The sequence below is a fragment of the Salvelinus alpinus genome, chromosome 24 (genome assembly GCF_045679555.1).
Source record: "Salvelinus alpinus chromosome 24, SLU_Salpinus.1, whole genome shotgun sequence".
Lineage (NCBI taxonomy): Eukaryota > Metazoa > Chordata > Actinopteri > Salmoniformes > Salmonidae > Salvelinus > Salvelinus alpinus.
This window is the reverse complement of record NC_092109.1, coordinates 3,876,113-3,890,287: the sequence shown is the minus strand read 5'-3', so window position 1 is coordinate 3,890,287 and position 14,175 is coordinate 3,876,113. Positions and strand designations below refer to the sequence as shown.

The 14,175-nt window shown below is 44.2% G+C and overlaps 1 protein-coding gene across 2 annotated transcripts in view; it reads right to left on the bottom strand.

The window, feature by feature from the left end:
* Window positions 1-14,175, bottom strand: part of LOC139551717 (solute carrier family 12 member 2-like) — a 98,626-nt gene that overhangs the window by 8,145 nt on the left and 76,306 nt on the right. For both annotated transcript variants that reach the window (XM_071362991.1, XM_071362993.1), the window contains 3 exons: window positions 11,222-11,338; window positions 10,721-10,832; window positions 648-734 (listed from right to left, as the gene is read on the bottom strand). In XM_071362991.1, the coding sequence (XP_071219092.1) occupies window positions 648-734; window positions 10,721-10,832; window positions 11,222-11,338 (316 nt within the window). The remainder of the gene's footprint in view (window positions 1-647; window positions 735-10,720; window positions 10,833-11,221; window positions 11,339-14,175) is intronic.

Here is a 14,175-nt window from a genome sequence, read left to right as displayed (position 1 = left end):
GTTCAGACACTCATCGGTACAAGACATGCAAGCCAGTAGCCTCTTCAGTTCCCAGGTCCAAAAAATAACACATTACTGCACAAAGGGAGAGCCATTAAGAGAGAGCCATTTGATATATGTTGCATTGTAATTTGCACTGTGCTATGTATTAGACTTAGACATTGTGTGTGTGTACTAATATGTCGGCTGTGTGTGATGTTTAAAATGTATGTATTTCAGTCCTTGACTAATAATGTTCTGTACGATGTCATGTTTCATGTGGACCACGGGAAGAGCAGCTGACGCTTTCGCAGCGGCGAATGGGTGTCCTAATAAATAAATTTGGTGTTTTGTTAATGGTGGTGGAAAACGCAGTTGCGGGCACTGCTCCAGAATCTCCCATAAGTGTTCAATTCCCTAACCCGGGCGACCCTGGGCCAATTGTGCACCGCCCTATGGGACTCCCGGTCACGGCCGGTTGTGAGACAGCCTGGGATAAAAACCCGGGTCTGTAGTGATGCCTCAAGCACTGTGATGCCTTAGACTGCTGCGCCACTCGGGAGGCCTTGGCTTTTTGCCTTGACATTTCAATTTAGAACCCCAACCCGCCCGACAACCTCAGAACTGTCATGTGAGGGAGAATCAATCTTGAGAGAAAAACCACATACTTCTCTTTCTTGGGCTTGGTGTTGATGTCTCCCAGTACGTTGATGTCGGAGAAGTCTATCCTGAACTTGCTGAGCAGGGTGGCCATCCTGAGGAGAAAATGTAACAACACATAACACCAAAGCTCTTGGATGTAAAGTGGCATGAAAACTGCTTTAGAGAGACCGCACAAGCCACTGAGGGCATCAAGAAGCCATTTGAAAGGATTGCTACTGTTTGAAGTAGCATAGTGAACAGGTGCGAGCTGAAATCAATATTTTCCAGATATTTAGGAGAAAAAAAGCTGTGGTGGCTGTTAAGAGGCTTTCTCTTTATGACACTCATTTCCCTAAGTAAAAAAAAAATAAAAATGCAATCAAAAGACAGGGATAACTTCTCCTCAAAACATCTTCAGCGACTCCAAACATGTCATGTCCGAGTAAGCACAGCAACTTTTATATACAATGACTTTCATATCAAAGGGATACTTGAATCCTCAATTACATGCCGAGAGTTTGGATGGGATATTATTGCAACAATGAGGTCCAAGTATAGAACAAACGAGGTCCAAAAATATAGTTTGCCAATACTGAAACGCTATTTTAAATTAGCAAGGCTAATATGGCTTGTGACACACACACACACACATACTCTAAAATGGAAGGCCTGGGTTGCCAGTGCTCATTCTAGCCAACAAAAGGAGGCAGGAGGCAGCTGTGGGGGACAATGAGAGTGAGGGTCAGGACATTTGTGTTGGACAATAACACTGCCGCCACAACAACACAGAGAGAAAAGAGAAAGAAGACAGATGAGTGGGAGAAAGAACAACGGAAACCCTAACCTGCTTCTGTGAAGCAAATATAACAAATTGTTATATAGAAAAACATGCAGATTTAATGTGGTGGTGGAATAACGTGGGTTTAATCCTGTAAGGGCCGTACCTGTGCCAGTCAGTGACTAAGCTGTATTTTTGGAAGGCAATGTAGCATAGGGCTCTGACGGGCAGCTAAGAGCAGAGCAAGCTCATCCCTTGAACCTGTAACACACTGATCTTATTTAGCATTGGAGGTATTAGGGGTTTGAGGGAATTTGCCAGACAGACCTAAATCTAGGATGTAAGCGAATATAAAAATGTATTACTCAATATGGAATGTAAAAAAATGGAAGAGGAAAACGCATATAGTATTACAATGTACACTATATATAGACATTATTGTTCAAAAGCTTAGGGTCACTTAGTAATGTCCTTGTTTTTGTCCATTAAAATAACATCAAATTGATCAGAAATACACTGTAGACATTGTTAATGTTGTAAATGACTGTTGTGACTGGAAACGGCAGATTTTTTAAATGAAATATCTACAGAGGCCCATTATCAGCAACCATCACTCCTGGGTTCCAATGGCACGTTGTGTTAGCTAATCCAAGTTTAGAATTTTAAAAGGCTACTTGATCATTACAAAACCAATTTTGCAATTATGTTAGCACAGTTGGAAACTGTTCAGATTTTTTTTATTTTACCTTTATTTAACCAGGTAGGCCAGTTGAGAACAAGTTCTCATTTACAACTGCGACTTGACCAAGATAAAGCAAAGCAGTGCGACAAAAAACAACATAGTTACACATAGGATAAACAAACGTACAGTCAATAATACAAAAATCTATATACAGTGTGTACAAAAGGAGTAAGGAGGTAAGGCAATAAATAGGCCATAGTAGCGAAGTAATTACAATTTAGCAAATTAACACTGGAGTTATAGATGCGCAGATGATGATGTGCAAGTAGAAATACTGGTGTGCAAAAGAGCAAAAAAAAGTAAATAAAAACAATATGGGGATGAGGTAGGTAGTTGGATGGGCTATTTACAGATGGGCTGTATACAGGTGCAGTGATCTGTGAGTTGCTCAGATAGCTGATGCTTAAAGTTAGTGAGGGAGATATAAGTCTCCAACTTGAGCGATTTTTGCAAGTCGTTCCAGTCATTGGCAGCAGAGAACTGGAAGGAAAGGCGGCCAAAGGGGGTGTTGGCTTTGGGGTTGACCAGTGAGATATACCTGCTGGAGCGCGTGCCAAGGGTGGGTGCTGTTATGGTGACCACTGAGCTGAGATAAGGCAGAGCTATACCTAGCAAAGACTTATAGATGACCTGGAGCCAGTGGGTCTGGCGACGAATATGTAGCGAGGGCCAGCCAACGAGAGCATACAGGTCGCAGTGGTGGGTGGTATATGGGGCTTTGGTGACAAAACGGATGGCACTGTGATAGACTGCATCCAGTTTGCTGAGTCGAGTGTTGGAGGCTATTTTGTAAAATACATCGCCAAAGTTGAGGATCGGTAGGATAGTCAGTATTACGAGGGTATGTTTGGTGGCGTGAGTAAAGGAGGCTTTGTTGCGAAATAGGAAGCCGGTTCTAGATTTAATTTGGATTGGAGATGCTTAATATGAGTCTGGAAGGAGAGGTTACAGTCTAGCCAAACACCTAGGCATTTGTAGTTGTCCACATATTCTAAGTCAGAACTGTCCAGAGTAGTGATGGTAGTCAGGCAGGTGGGTGCGGGCAACGATCGGTTGAAGAGCATGAACTTCGTTTTACTAGCGTTTAAGAGCAGTTGGAGGCCACGGAAGGAGAGTTGTATGGCATTGAAGCTCGTTTGGAGGTTTGTTAACAGAGTGTCCAAGAAGGGCCAGATGTATACAGAATGGTGTCGTCTGCGTAGAGGTGGATCAAGGAATAACCCGCAGCAAGAGCGACATCATTGATAAATACAGATAAAAGGGTCAGCCCGAGAATTGAACCCTGTGGTACCCCTATAGAGACTGCCAGAGGTCCGGACAACAGGCCCTCCGATTTGACACACTGAACTCTATCTGAGAAGTAGTTGGTGAACCAGGCGAGGCAGTCATTTGAGAAACCAAGACTGTTGAGTCTGCCGATAAGAATACGGTGATTGACAGAGTCGAAAGCCTTGGCCAGGTTGATGAAGACGGCTGCAGAGTACTGTCTTTTATCGATGACGGTTATGATATCGTTTAGTACCTTGAATGTGGCTGAGGTGCACCTGGATCCAGCTCGGAAACCGGATTGCACAGCGGAGAAGGTACGGTGGGATTTGAAATGGTCAGTGATCTGTTTGTTAACTTGGCTTTCGAAGACTTTGGAAAGGCAGGGCAGGATGGATATAGGTCTGTAAGCTTGGGTCTAGAGTGTCACCCCCTTTGAAGAGGGGGATGACCATGGCAGCTTTCCAATCTTTAGGAATCTTGGACGAGACGAGAGGTCGAACAGACTAGTAATAGGGGTTGCAAAAATGGCGGCGGATAATTTTAGAGGGCCCAGATTGTCTAGCCCAGCTGATTTGTACGGGTCCAGGTTTTGCAGCTCTTTCATAACATCTGCTATCTGGATTTGGGTGAAGGAGAAGCTGGGGAGGCTTGGGAAGTAGCTGCGGGGGGTGCAGAGCTGTTGGCCGGGGTTGGGGTAGCCAGGAGGAAAGCATGGCCAGCCGTAGAGAAATGCTTATTGAAATTCTCGTTTATCGTGGATTTATCAGTGGTGACATTGTTTCCTAGCCTCAGTGCAGTGGGCAGCTGGGAGGAGGTGCTCTTATTCGCCATGGACTTTACAGTGTCCCAGAACTTTTTGGAGTTAGAGCTGCAGGATGCAAATTTCTGTTTGAAAAAGCTAGCCATTGCGTATTGGTTCCTGACTTCCCTGAAAAGTTGCATATCGCTGGGACTATTCGATGCTAGTGCAGTACACCACAGGATATTTTTGTGCTGGTCGAGGGCAGTCAGGTCTGGAGTGAACTAAGGGCTATATCTGTTCTTAGTTCTACATTTTTTTGAAAGGGGCATGCTTATTTAAGATGGTGAGGAAATTACATTTAAAGAACAACCAGGCATCCTCTACTGACGGGATGGATGAGGTCAATATCCTTCCAGGATACCCGGTCCAGGTCGATTAGAAAGGCCTGTTCGCAGAAGTGTTTTAGGGAGCGTTTGACAGTGATGAGGGGTGGTCGTTTGACCATGGACTCATTACGGATGCAGGCAATGAGGCAGTGATCGCTGAGATCCTGATTGAAAACAGCAGAGGTGTATTTGGAGGGCAAGTTGGTTAGGATATTATCTATGAGGGTGCCTATGTTTACAGATTTAGGGTTGTACCGGGTAGGTTCCTTGATAATTTGTGTGAGATTGAGGGTATCTAGCTTAGATTGTAGGACGGCCGGGGTGTTAAGCATATCCCAGTTTAGGTCACCTAGCAGAACAAACTCTGAAGATAGATGGGGGCAATCAATTCACATATGGTGTCCAGGGCACAGCTGGGAGCTGAGGGGGGTCTATAACAGGCGGCAACAGTGAGAGACTTATTTCTGGAGAGATTCATTTTTAAAATTAGAAGCTCGAACTGTTTGGGCATATATCTGGAAAGTATGACAGAACTTTGCAGGCCATCTCTGCAGTAGATTTAGGGCATAATGTACAGACATGGGTATGGTAGGGTGCGGGTACAGTGGCGGTAAACCCAGGCATTGAGTGACGATGAGAGGTTGCATCTCTGGAGGCACTAGTTATGCTAGGTGAGGTCACCGCATGTGTGGGAGGTGGGGCTAGGGGCTCCGCAACAAAAATAAAACGATGATAACTACCCTAAACAACAGTATACAAGGCATATTGACATTAGAGAGAGACATAAAGCGAGTCATAAAGCAATCACAGATGTTGATTGGAAGAGCTAGCTAAGACAACAATGCGTAAGACAACAGCAGCTAATCAGCTAAGACAACAACAACAACAGGTAAAATGGCGATGAATGGGCGGATGGGGTCAGTTAACTACACACAGGGCCTGAGTTCAAGGCTGGGACCGACAGATCAACAAAATAAACAAAATGGAGTACCGTGATTAATGAATAGTCCAGCTGGTATCAGCTATGTAGCCAGATGATCATAGGGTCCAGTGAACAGCAATAGATGAAACAGGGAAGTCGTTAGGTAGTCGTTACTATGCTAGCAAGCGGGAGACACGGCGTACATAAAGATAGCAGGCCGGGGCTAGCAGAAGCATCTTCACCGACATCCGGCAAAGGCCGGCTGAGGGCACAACGGACGGAATTACGTTGGCAGACCAGTCGTGATGGATCGGTGGGGCTCTGTGATTAAACAAACAATAAAACTGGCCTTCTTTACACTAGTTGAGTATCTGGAGCATCAGCATTTGTGGGTTCGATTACAGGCTCAAAATTACCAGAAACAAATAACTTTCTTCTACATTTACATTTACATTTAAGTCATTTAGCAGACGCTCTTATCCAGAGCGACTTACGTCAGTCTATTCTTGTTCTGAGAAATGAAAGCTATTCCATGCAAGAAATTGCCAAGAAACTGAAGGTCTCGGACAACGCTGTGTTCTACTCCCTTCACAGAACATTGCAAACTGGCTCTAACCAGAATAGAAAGAGGAGTGGGAGGCCACTGTGCACAACTGAGAAAGAAGATAAGTACATTAGTGTCTAGTTTGAGAAACAGACGCCTCACAAGTCCTTAACTGGCAGCTTCATTAAATAGTACCGCAAAACGCCAGTCTCAACATCAACAGTGAAGAGGCGACTCCGGGATGCTGGACTTCAAGGCAGAGTTGCAATTAGCCTTTTAAAATTATAAACGTAGATTAGCTAACACAACGTGCTATTGGAACACCGGAGTGATGGTTGCTTATACTTGTGGGGGGGACGCCCATTTGGGGGTCTGTACACCTATGTAGATATTCTTTAAAAAACAAGGACATTTCTATGTGACCCCAAACTTTTGAACAGTACATATGTGTATTTTATACAGTATATATATACACACACACACACACACACACACAGATATACACACACACATATATATACACACACATATATACAGTTGAAGTCGGAAGTTTACATACATACCAAATACATTTAAAGTTTTTCACAATTCCTGACATTTAATCCTTGTAAAAATATTAGGTCAGTTAGGATCACCCCTTTATTTTAAGAATGTGAAATGTCAGAATAGAAGTAGAGTGAATGGGCATAATGTACAGACAGGGGTATTTTTGTTTCATCAGACCAGAGGACATTTCTCCAAAAAGTACGATCTTTGTCCCCATGTGCAGTTGCAAACCGTAGTCTGTATTTCTTATGGCGGTTTTGGAGCAGTGGCTTCTTCCTTGCTGAGCGGCCTTTCAGGTTATGTCGATATAGGATTTGTTTTACTGTGGATATAGATACTTTTGTACCTGTTTCCTCCAGCATCTTCACAAGGTCCTTTGCTGTTGTTCTGGGATTGATTTGCACTTTTTGCACCAAAGTACGTTCATCTCTAGGAGACAGAACGCATCTCCTTCCTGAGCGGTATGACAGCTGCGTGGTCCCATGGTGCTTATACTTGCGTACCATTGTTTGTACAGATGAACGTGGTACCTTCAGGCGTTTGGAAATTGTTCCCAAGGATGAACCACACTACAATTATTTTTCTGAGGTCTTGGCTGATTTTCCCATGATGTCAAGCAAAGAGGCACTGAGTTTGAAGGTAGGTCTTGAAATACACAGGTATACCTCAAATTGACTCAAATTATGTCAATTAGCCTATCAGAAGCTTCTAAATCCATGATGTAATTTTCAACGCTGTTTAAAGGCAGTCAACTTGGTGTATTTAAACTTCTGACCCACTAGAATTGTGATACAGTGAATTATAAGTGAAATAATCTGTCTGTAAACAATCGTTGGAAAATTACTTGTCATGCTCAAAGTAGATCTCCTAACCAACTTTCCACAAATTTGTTGTTAACAAACTTTAGTTTTGGCGTGGTTGAAAAATGAGTTTTAATGACTCCAACGTAAGTCAAATCAAATCAAATTCTTTTGGTCACATACACATGGTTAGCAGATATTAATGCGAGTGTAGCGAAATGCTTTTGCTTCTAGTTCCGACCATGCAGTAATATCTAACAAGTAATCTAACAATTCCACAACAACTACCTTTTACACACAAGTGTAAAGGAATGAATAAGAATATGTACATATAAATATATGGATGGCCGAACGGCATAGGCAAGACGCAGTAGATGGTATAGAGTACAGTATATACCTATGAGATGAGTAATGTAGGGTATGTAAACATTATATAAAGTGACATTGTTTAAAGTGACTAGTGATACATTTATTACAACCAATTTTTAATTATTAAAGTGGCTAGAGATTTGAGTCAGTATGTTGGCAGGAGCCACTCAATGTTAGTGATGGCTGTTTAACAGTCTGATGGCCTTGAGATAGAAGCTGTTTTTCAGTCTCTCGGTCCCAGCTTTGATGCACCTGTACTGACCTCGCCTTCTGGATGATAGCGAGGTGAACAGGCAGTGGCTCGGGTGGATGTTGTCCTTGATGATGTTTTTGGCCTTCCTGTGACATCGGGTGGTGTAGGTGTCCTGGAGGGCAGGTAATTCATTTGCTCCCAGTGATGCGTTGTGCAGACCTCACTACCCTCTGGAGAGCCTTACGGTTGTGGGCGGAGCAGTTGCCGTACCAAGCGGTGATACAGCCCGACAGGATGCTCTCGATTGTGCATCTGTAAAAGTTTGTGAGTGTTTTTGGTGACAAGCCAAATTTCTTCAGCCTCCTGAGGTTGAAGAGGCGCTGTTGCGCCTTCCCCACATTGTCTGTGTGCGTGGACCATTTCAGTTTGTCCGTGATGTGTACGCTGAGGAACTTAAAACTTTACACCTTCTCCACTACTGTCCCATCGATGTGGATAGGGGGGTGCTCCCTCTGCTGTTTCCTGTCCACGATCATCTCCTTTATTTTGTTGACGTTGAGTGTGAGGTTATTTTCCTGACCCCACACTCCGGGGGCCCTCACCTCCTCCCTGTAGGCCGTCTCGTCACTGTTGGTAATCAAGCCGACCACTGTAGTGTCGTCTGCAAACTTGATGATTGAGTTGGAGGTGTGCATTGCCAAGCAGTCATGGGTGAACAGGGAGTACAGGAGAGGGCTGAGAACGCACCCTTGTGGTGCCCCAGTGTTGAGGATCAGCGGGATGGAGATGTTGTTTCCTACCCTCACCACCTGGGGGCGTCCCGTCAGAAAGTCCAGGACCCAGTTGCACAGGGCGGGGTCGAGACCCAGGGTCTCGAGCTTAATGACGAGTTTGGAGGGTACTATGGTGTTAAATGCTGAGCTGTAGTCGATGAACAGCATTCTTACATAGGTATTCCTCTTGTCCAGATGGGTTAGGGCAGTGTGATTGATTTGATTTGCAACCCAGATGGGTTGTATGTAAAGTGTATGTACATTTCCGACTTGTATATACACATACATATTCCAAAGTTGTGGCAAAATGGCTTAAGGACAATAAAGTTAAGGTATTGGAGTGGCCATCACAAAGCCCTGACCTCAATCCTATGGAAAATGTGTGGGTAGAACTGAAAAAGCGTGTGCAAACAAGGAGGCCTACAAACCTGACTCAGTTACACCAGCTTTGTCAGGAGTAATGGGCCAAAATTCACCCAACTTATTGTGGGATGCTTGTGGAAGGCTACCTGAACATTTTGACCCAAGTTAAACAATTTAAAGGCAATGCTACCAAATACTAATTGAGTGTATGTAAACTTTTGACCCACTGGGAATGTGATGAAAGATATAAAAGCTGAAATAAATCACTCTCTACTATTATTCTGATATTTCACATTCTTAAAATAAAGTGGTGATCCTAACTGACGTAAAACAGGGGATTTTTACAAGGATTAAATGCCAGGAATTGTGAAAAACTGTGTTTAAATGTATACATACACACACACACAAAGTATGTGGACACCCCTTCAAATGAGTTAATTTGGCTATTTCAGCCACACCTGTTGCTGACAGGTGTATTAAATTGAGCACACAGCCATGCAATCTCCATAGAGAAACATTGGCAGTAGAATGCCCTTACTGAAGAGCTCAGTGACTTTCAACGTGGCACCATCATAGGATTCCACCAAGTCAGTTCATCAAATTGCTGCCCTGCTAGAGCTGCCCTGGTCAACTGTAAGTGCTGTTATTGTGAAGTGGAAACGTCTAGAAGCAACAACGGCTCAGCCGCGAAGTGGTAGGAGACACAAGTTCACAGAACGGGACCACCGAGTGCTGAAGCACGTAAAAATTGTCTGTCCTCGGTTGCAACACTTACTACAGTGTTCCAAATTACCTCGAAGCAACGTCAGCAGAACTCTTCGTTGGGAGCTTTATGAAATGGGTTTCCATGGCCGAGCAGCTGCAAACAAGCCTAAGATCACCACACGCAATGCCAAGTGTCGGCTGGAGTGGTGTAAAGTGCGCCGCGATTGGACTCACTTCTCTGGAGTGATGAATCACACATTACCATCTTGCAGTCCGATGGACGAATATGGGTTTGGCGGAAGCCAGGAGAACGCTACCTGCCCGAATGCATAGTGCCAACTGTAAAGTTTGGTGGAGAAGGAATAATGTTCTAGGGCGGTTTTTCATGGTTCGGGCTAGGCCCCTTAGTTCCAGTGAAGGGAAATCTTAACGCTACAGCATACAATGACATTCTAGACAATTCTGTGCTACCAACTTTGTGGCAACAGTTTGGGGAAGGCCCTTTCCTGTTTCAGAATGACAATGCCCCCGTGCACAAAGCGAGGTCCATACAGAAATGGTTTGTCAAGATCGGTGTGGAAGAACTTGACTGGCCTGCACAAAGCTCTGACCTCAACTCCATCGAACACCTTTGGGATGAATTGGAAAGCCGACTGCGAGCCAGGCCTAATCGCCCAACATCAGTGCCCAACTTCACTAATGCTCTTGCGGCTGAATGGAAGCAAGTCCCTGCACCAATGTTCCAGCATCTAGTGGAAAGCCTTCCCAGAAGAGTGGAGGCTGTTACAGCAGCAAAGGGGGGACCAGCTCTATATTAATGCCCATAATTTTGTAATGAGATGTTCGATGAGCAGGTGTCCACATACTCTTGGTCATGTAGTATACTTTCAATACATTCTCATTGGCAGTATAGATCTACAGCGCATAGAAAGCAATACAGATCTGTAGTGAATAGAAGGTCACTCACGCTCTGCGGTCGTGGTCGATCCTGTTGATCTTGCCTCCGATGAAGACGCGGATCTTGCAGTCCTTCCACTTCTTCTTGTTGGTGAGCAAGTAGGGGATGAGCAGGGTAAGGCCTGGCACAGTCACATTACAGAGACACAGTCAGTCACTACTCTGTGCTTGGTGCAATGCGGCAACACCAGTCTCTTCTTACTGATGGCTGCTGTGCCTACTCCACTCATGTTGGTACAATGTTAGTCTCTTGTCCAATGTATATTTTTCTAATTTCTCAGCGGCATGTTACTCTCGTTGCATATGTTACCCACTGGTGATATTCGTAACCAGTAATATTCTCAACCAAAGAGATATTCTAGTTCTGAGTGCTGAATTCTTCCTGAATTGACTGTCCTCAATACAGTGTTTGTCAAACTTCCAACTACAACCAAGTTGCTCTGTAACAGCAACCAATAGGCACAAAGTATCCAGAAAACACCCCCTTGGTGGTCTGGAGGGCCAAACTCACCACCGTCGTCAAAGAGCCACCACACGTCCACGGTGCCCTTTCCCTGTTTCCTCTTGAACAGCTGACTGGCGTCCAGCAGCCTCTGGTCGGCCACGTTCAATCTCTGGGGGCTCTTGTCTGTGTGGCCAAAAAAGCGCTATGTCAGACACTAAGATCAAGACAGGACAGGAAGCTGCATCCTCAATGAGGGAGATGACTTAGCTAGGAATTCCTCTGTGTGACTCAGACTGGGCCCACATTTATAAAGTGTCTAGGATCCGTTTTGTCTTTCAGATCATAATGAATAAAATTATACGGTCAAGGGATCTGGCACCAGGCTGTGTGTGACTTACTTTGGGTGTGTGATAGAAATCCAAGGAAGTGGGGATCTTATGTGGTTTTTATCTAACAGTCACGGTACAATGGAAACGATCTCTAAAGTGGGCTCAGTGTAATGTAAACGGTGTGCTCGGTGTAATGTAAACTGTGGGCTCGGTGCAATGTAAACTGTGGGCTCAGTGCAATGTAAACTGTGGGCTCAGTGCAATGTAAACTGTGGGCTCAGTGCAATATAAACTGTGGGCTCAGTGTAATGTAAACTGTGGGCTCAGTGTAATGTAAACTGTGGGCCCAGTGTAATGTAAACTGTGGGCTCAGTGTAATGTAAACTGTGGGCTCAGTGTAATGTAAACTGTGGGCTCAGTGTAATGTAAACTGTGGGCTCAGTGTAATGTAAACTGTGTGCTCAGTGTAATGTAAACGGTGGGCTCAGTGTAATGTAAACTGTGGGCTCAGTGTAATGTAAACTGTGTGCTCAGTGTAATGTAAACTGTGGGCTCAGTATAATGTAAACTGTGTGCTGGGTGTAATGTAAACTGTGTGCTGGGTGTAATGTAAACTGTGTGCTGGGTGTAATGTAAACTGTGTGCTCAGTGTAATGTAAACTGTGGGCTCAGTGTAATGTAAACTGTGGGCTCAGTGTAATGTAAACTGTGGGCTCAGTGTAATGTAAACTGTGGGCTCAGTGCAATGTAAACTGTGGGCTCAGTGTAATGTAAACTGTGGGCTCAGTGCAATGTAAACTGTGGGCTCAGTGTTATGTAAACTATGGGCTCAGTGTAATGTAAACTGTGTGCTCAGTGTAATGTGAACTGTGTCCTCAGTGTAATGTGAACTGTGTCCTCAGTGTAATGTAAACTGTGTGCTCAGTGTAATGTAAACTGTGGGCTCAGTGTAATGTAAACTGTGGGCTCAGTGTAATGTGAAATGGGCTCAGTGTAATGTAAACTGTGGGCTCAGTGTAATGTAAACTGTGGGCTCAGTGTAATGTAAACTGTGGGCTCAGTATAATGTAAACTGTGGGCTCAGTATAATGTAAACTGTGTGCTCAGTGTAATGTGAAGTGGGCTCAGTGTAATGTAAACTGTGTGCTGGGTGTAATGTAAACTGTGTGCTGGGTGTAATGTAAACTGTGTGCTGGGTGTAATGTAAACTGTGTGCTGGGTGTAATGTAAACTGTGGGCTGGGTGTAATGTAAACTGTGGGCTGGGTGTAATGTAAACTGTGGGCTGGGTGTAATGTAAACTGTGGGCTCAGTGTAATGTAAACTGTGGGCTCAGTGTAATGTAAACTGTGTGCTCAGTGTAATGTAAACTGTGGGCTCAGTGTAATGTAAACTGTGGGCTCAGTGTAATGTAAACTGTGGGCTCAGTGTAATGTAAACTGTGTGCTCAGTGTAATGTAAACGGTGGGCTCAGTGTAATGTAAACTGTGGGCTCAGTGTAATGTAAACTGTGTGCTCAGTGTAATGTAAACTGTGGGCTCAGTATAATGTAAACTGTGTGCTGGGTGTAATGTAAACTGTGTGCTGGGTGTAATGTAAACTGTGTGCTGGGTGTAATGTAAACTGTGTGCTCAGTGTAATGTAAACTGTGGGCTCAGTGTAATGTAAACTGTGGGCTCAGTGTAATGTAAACTGTGGGCTCAGTGTAATGTAAACTGTGGGCTCAGTGCAATGTAAACTGTGGGCTCAGTGTAATGTAAACTGTGGGCTCAGTGCAATGTAAACTGTGGGCTCAGTGTTATGTAAACTATGGGCTCAGTGTAATGTAAACTGTGTGCTCAGTGTAATGTGAACTGTGTCCTCAGTGTAATGTGAACTGTGTCCTCAGTGTAATGTAAACTGTGTGCTCAGTGTAATGTAAACTGTGGGCTCAGTGTAATGTAAACTGTGGGCTCAGTGTAATGTGAAATGGGCTCAGTGTAATGTAAACTGTGGGCTCAGTGTAATGTAAACTGTGGGCTCAGTGTAATGTAAACTGTGGGCTCAGTATAATGTAAACTGTGGGCTCAGTATAATGTAAACTGTGTGCTCAGTGTAATGTGAAGTGGGCTCAGTGTAATGTAAACTGTGTGCTGGGTGTAATGTAAACTGTGTGCTGGGTGTAATGTAAACTGTGTGCTGGGTGTAATGTAAACTGTGTGCTGGGTGTAATGTAAACTGTGGGCTGGGTGTAATGTAAACTGTGGGCTGGGTGTAATGTAAACTGTGGGCTGGGTGTAATGTAAACTGTGGGCTCAGTGTAATGTAAACTGTGGGCTCAGTGTAATGTAAACTGTGTGCTCAGTGTAATGTAAACTGTGGGCTCAGTGTAATGTAAACTGTGGGCTCAGTGTAATGTGAAGTGGGCTCAGTGTAATGTAAACTGTGGTCTCAGTGCAATGTAAACTGTGGGCTCAGTGCAATGTAAACTGTGTGCTCAGTGCAATGTAAACTGTGGGCTCAGTGTAATGTAAACTATGGGCTCAGTGTAATGTAAACTGTGTGCTCAGTGTAATGTAAACTGTGTGCTCAGTGTAATGTAAACTGTGTGCTCAGTGTAATGTAAACTGTGTGCTCAGTGTAATGTAAACTGTGGGCTCAGTGTAATGTAAACTGTGGGCTCAGTGTAATGTGAAGTGGGCTCAGTGTAATG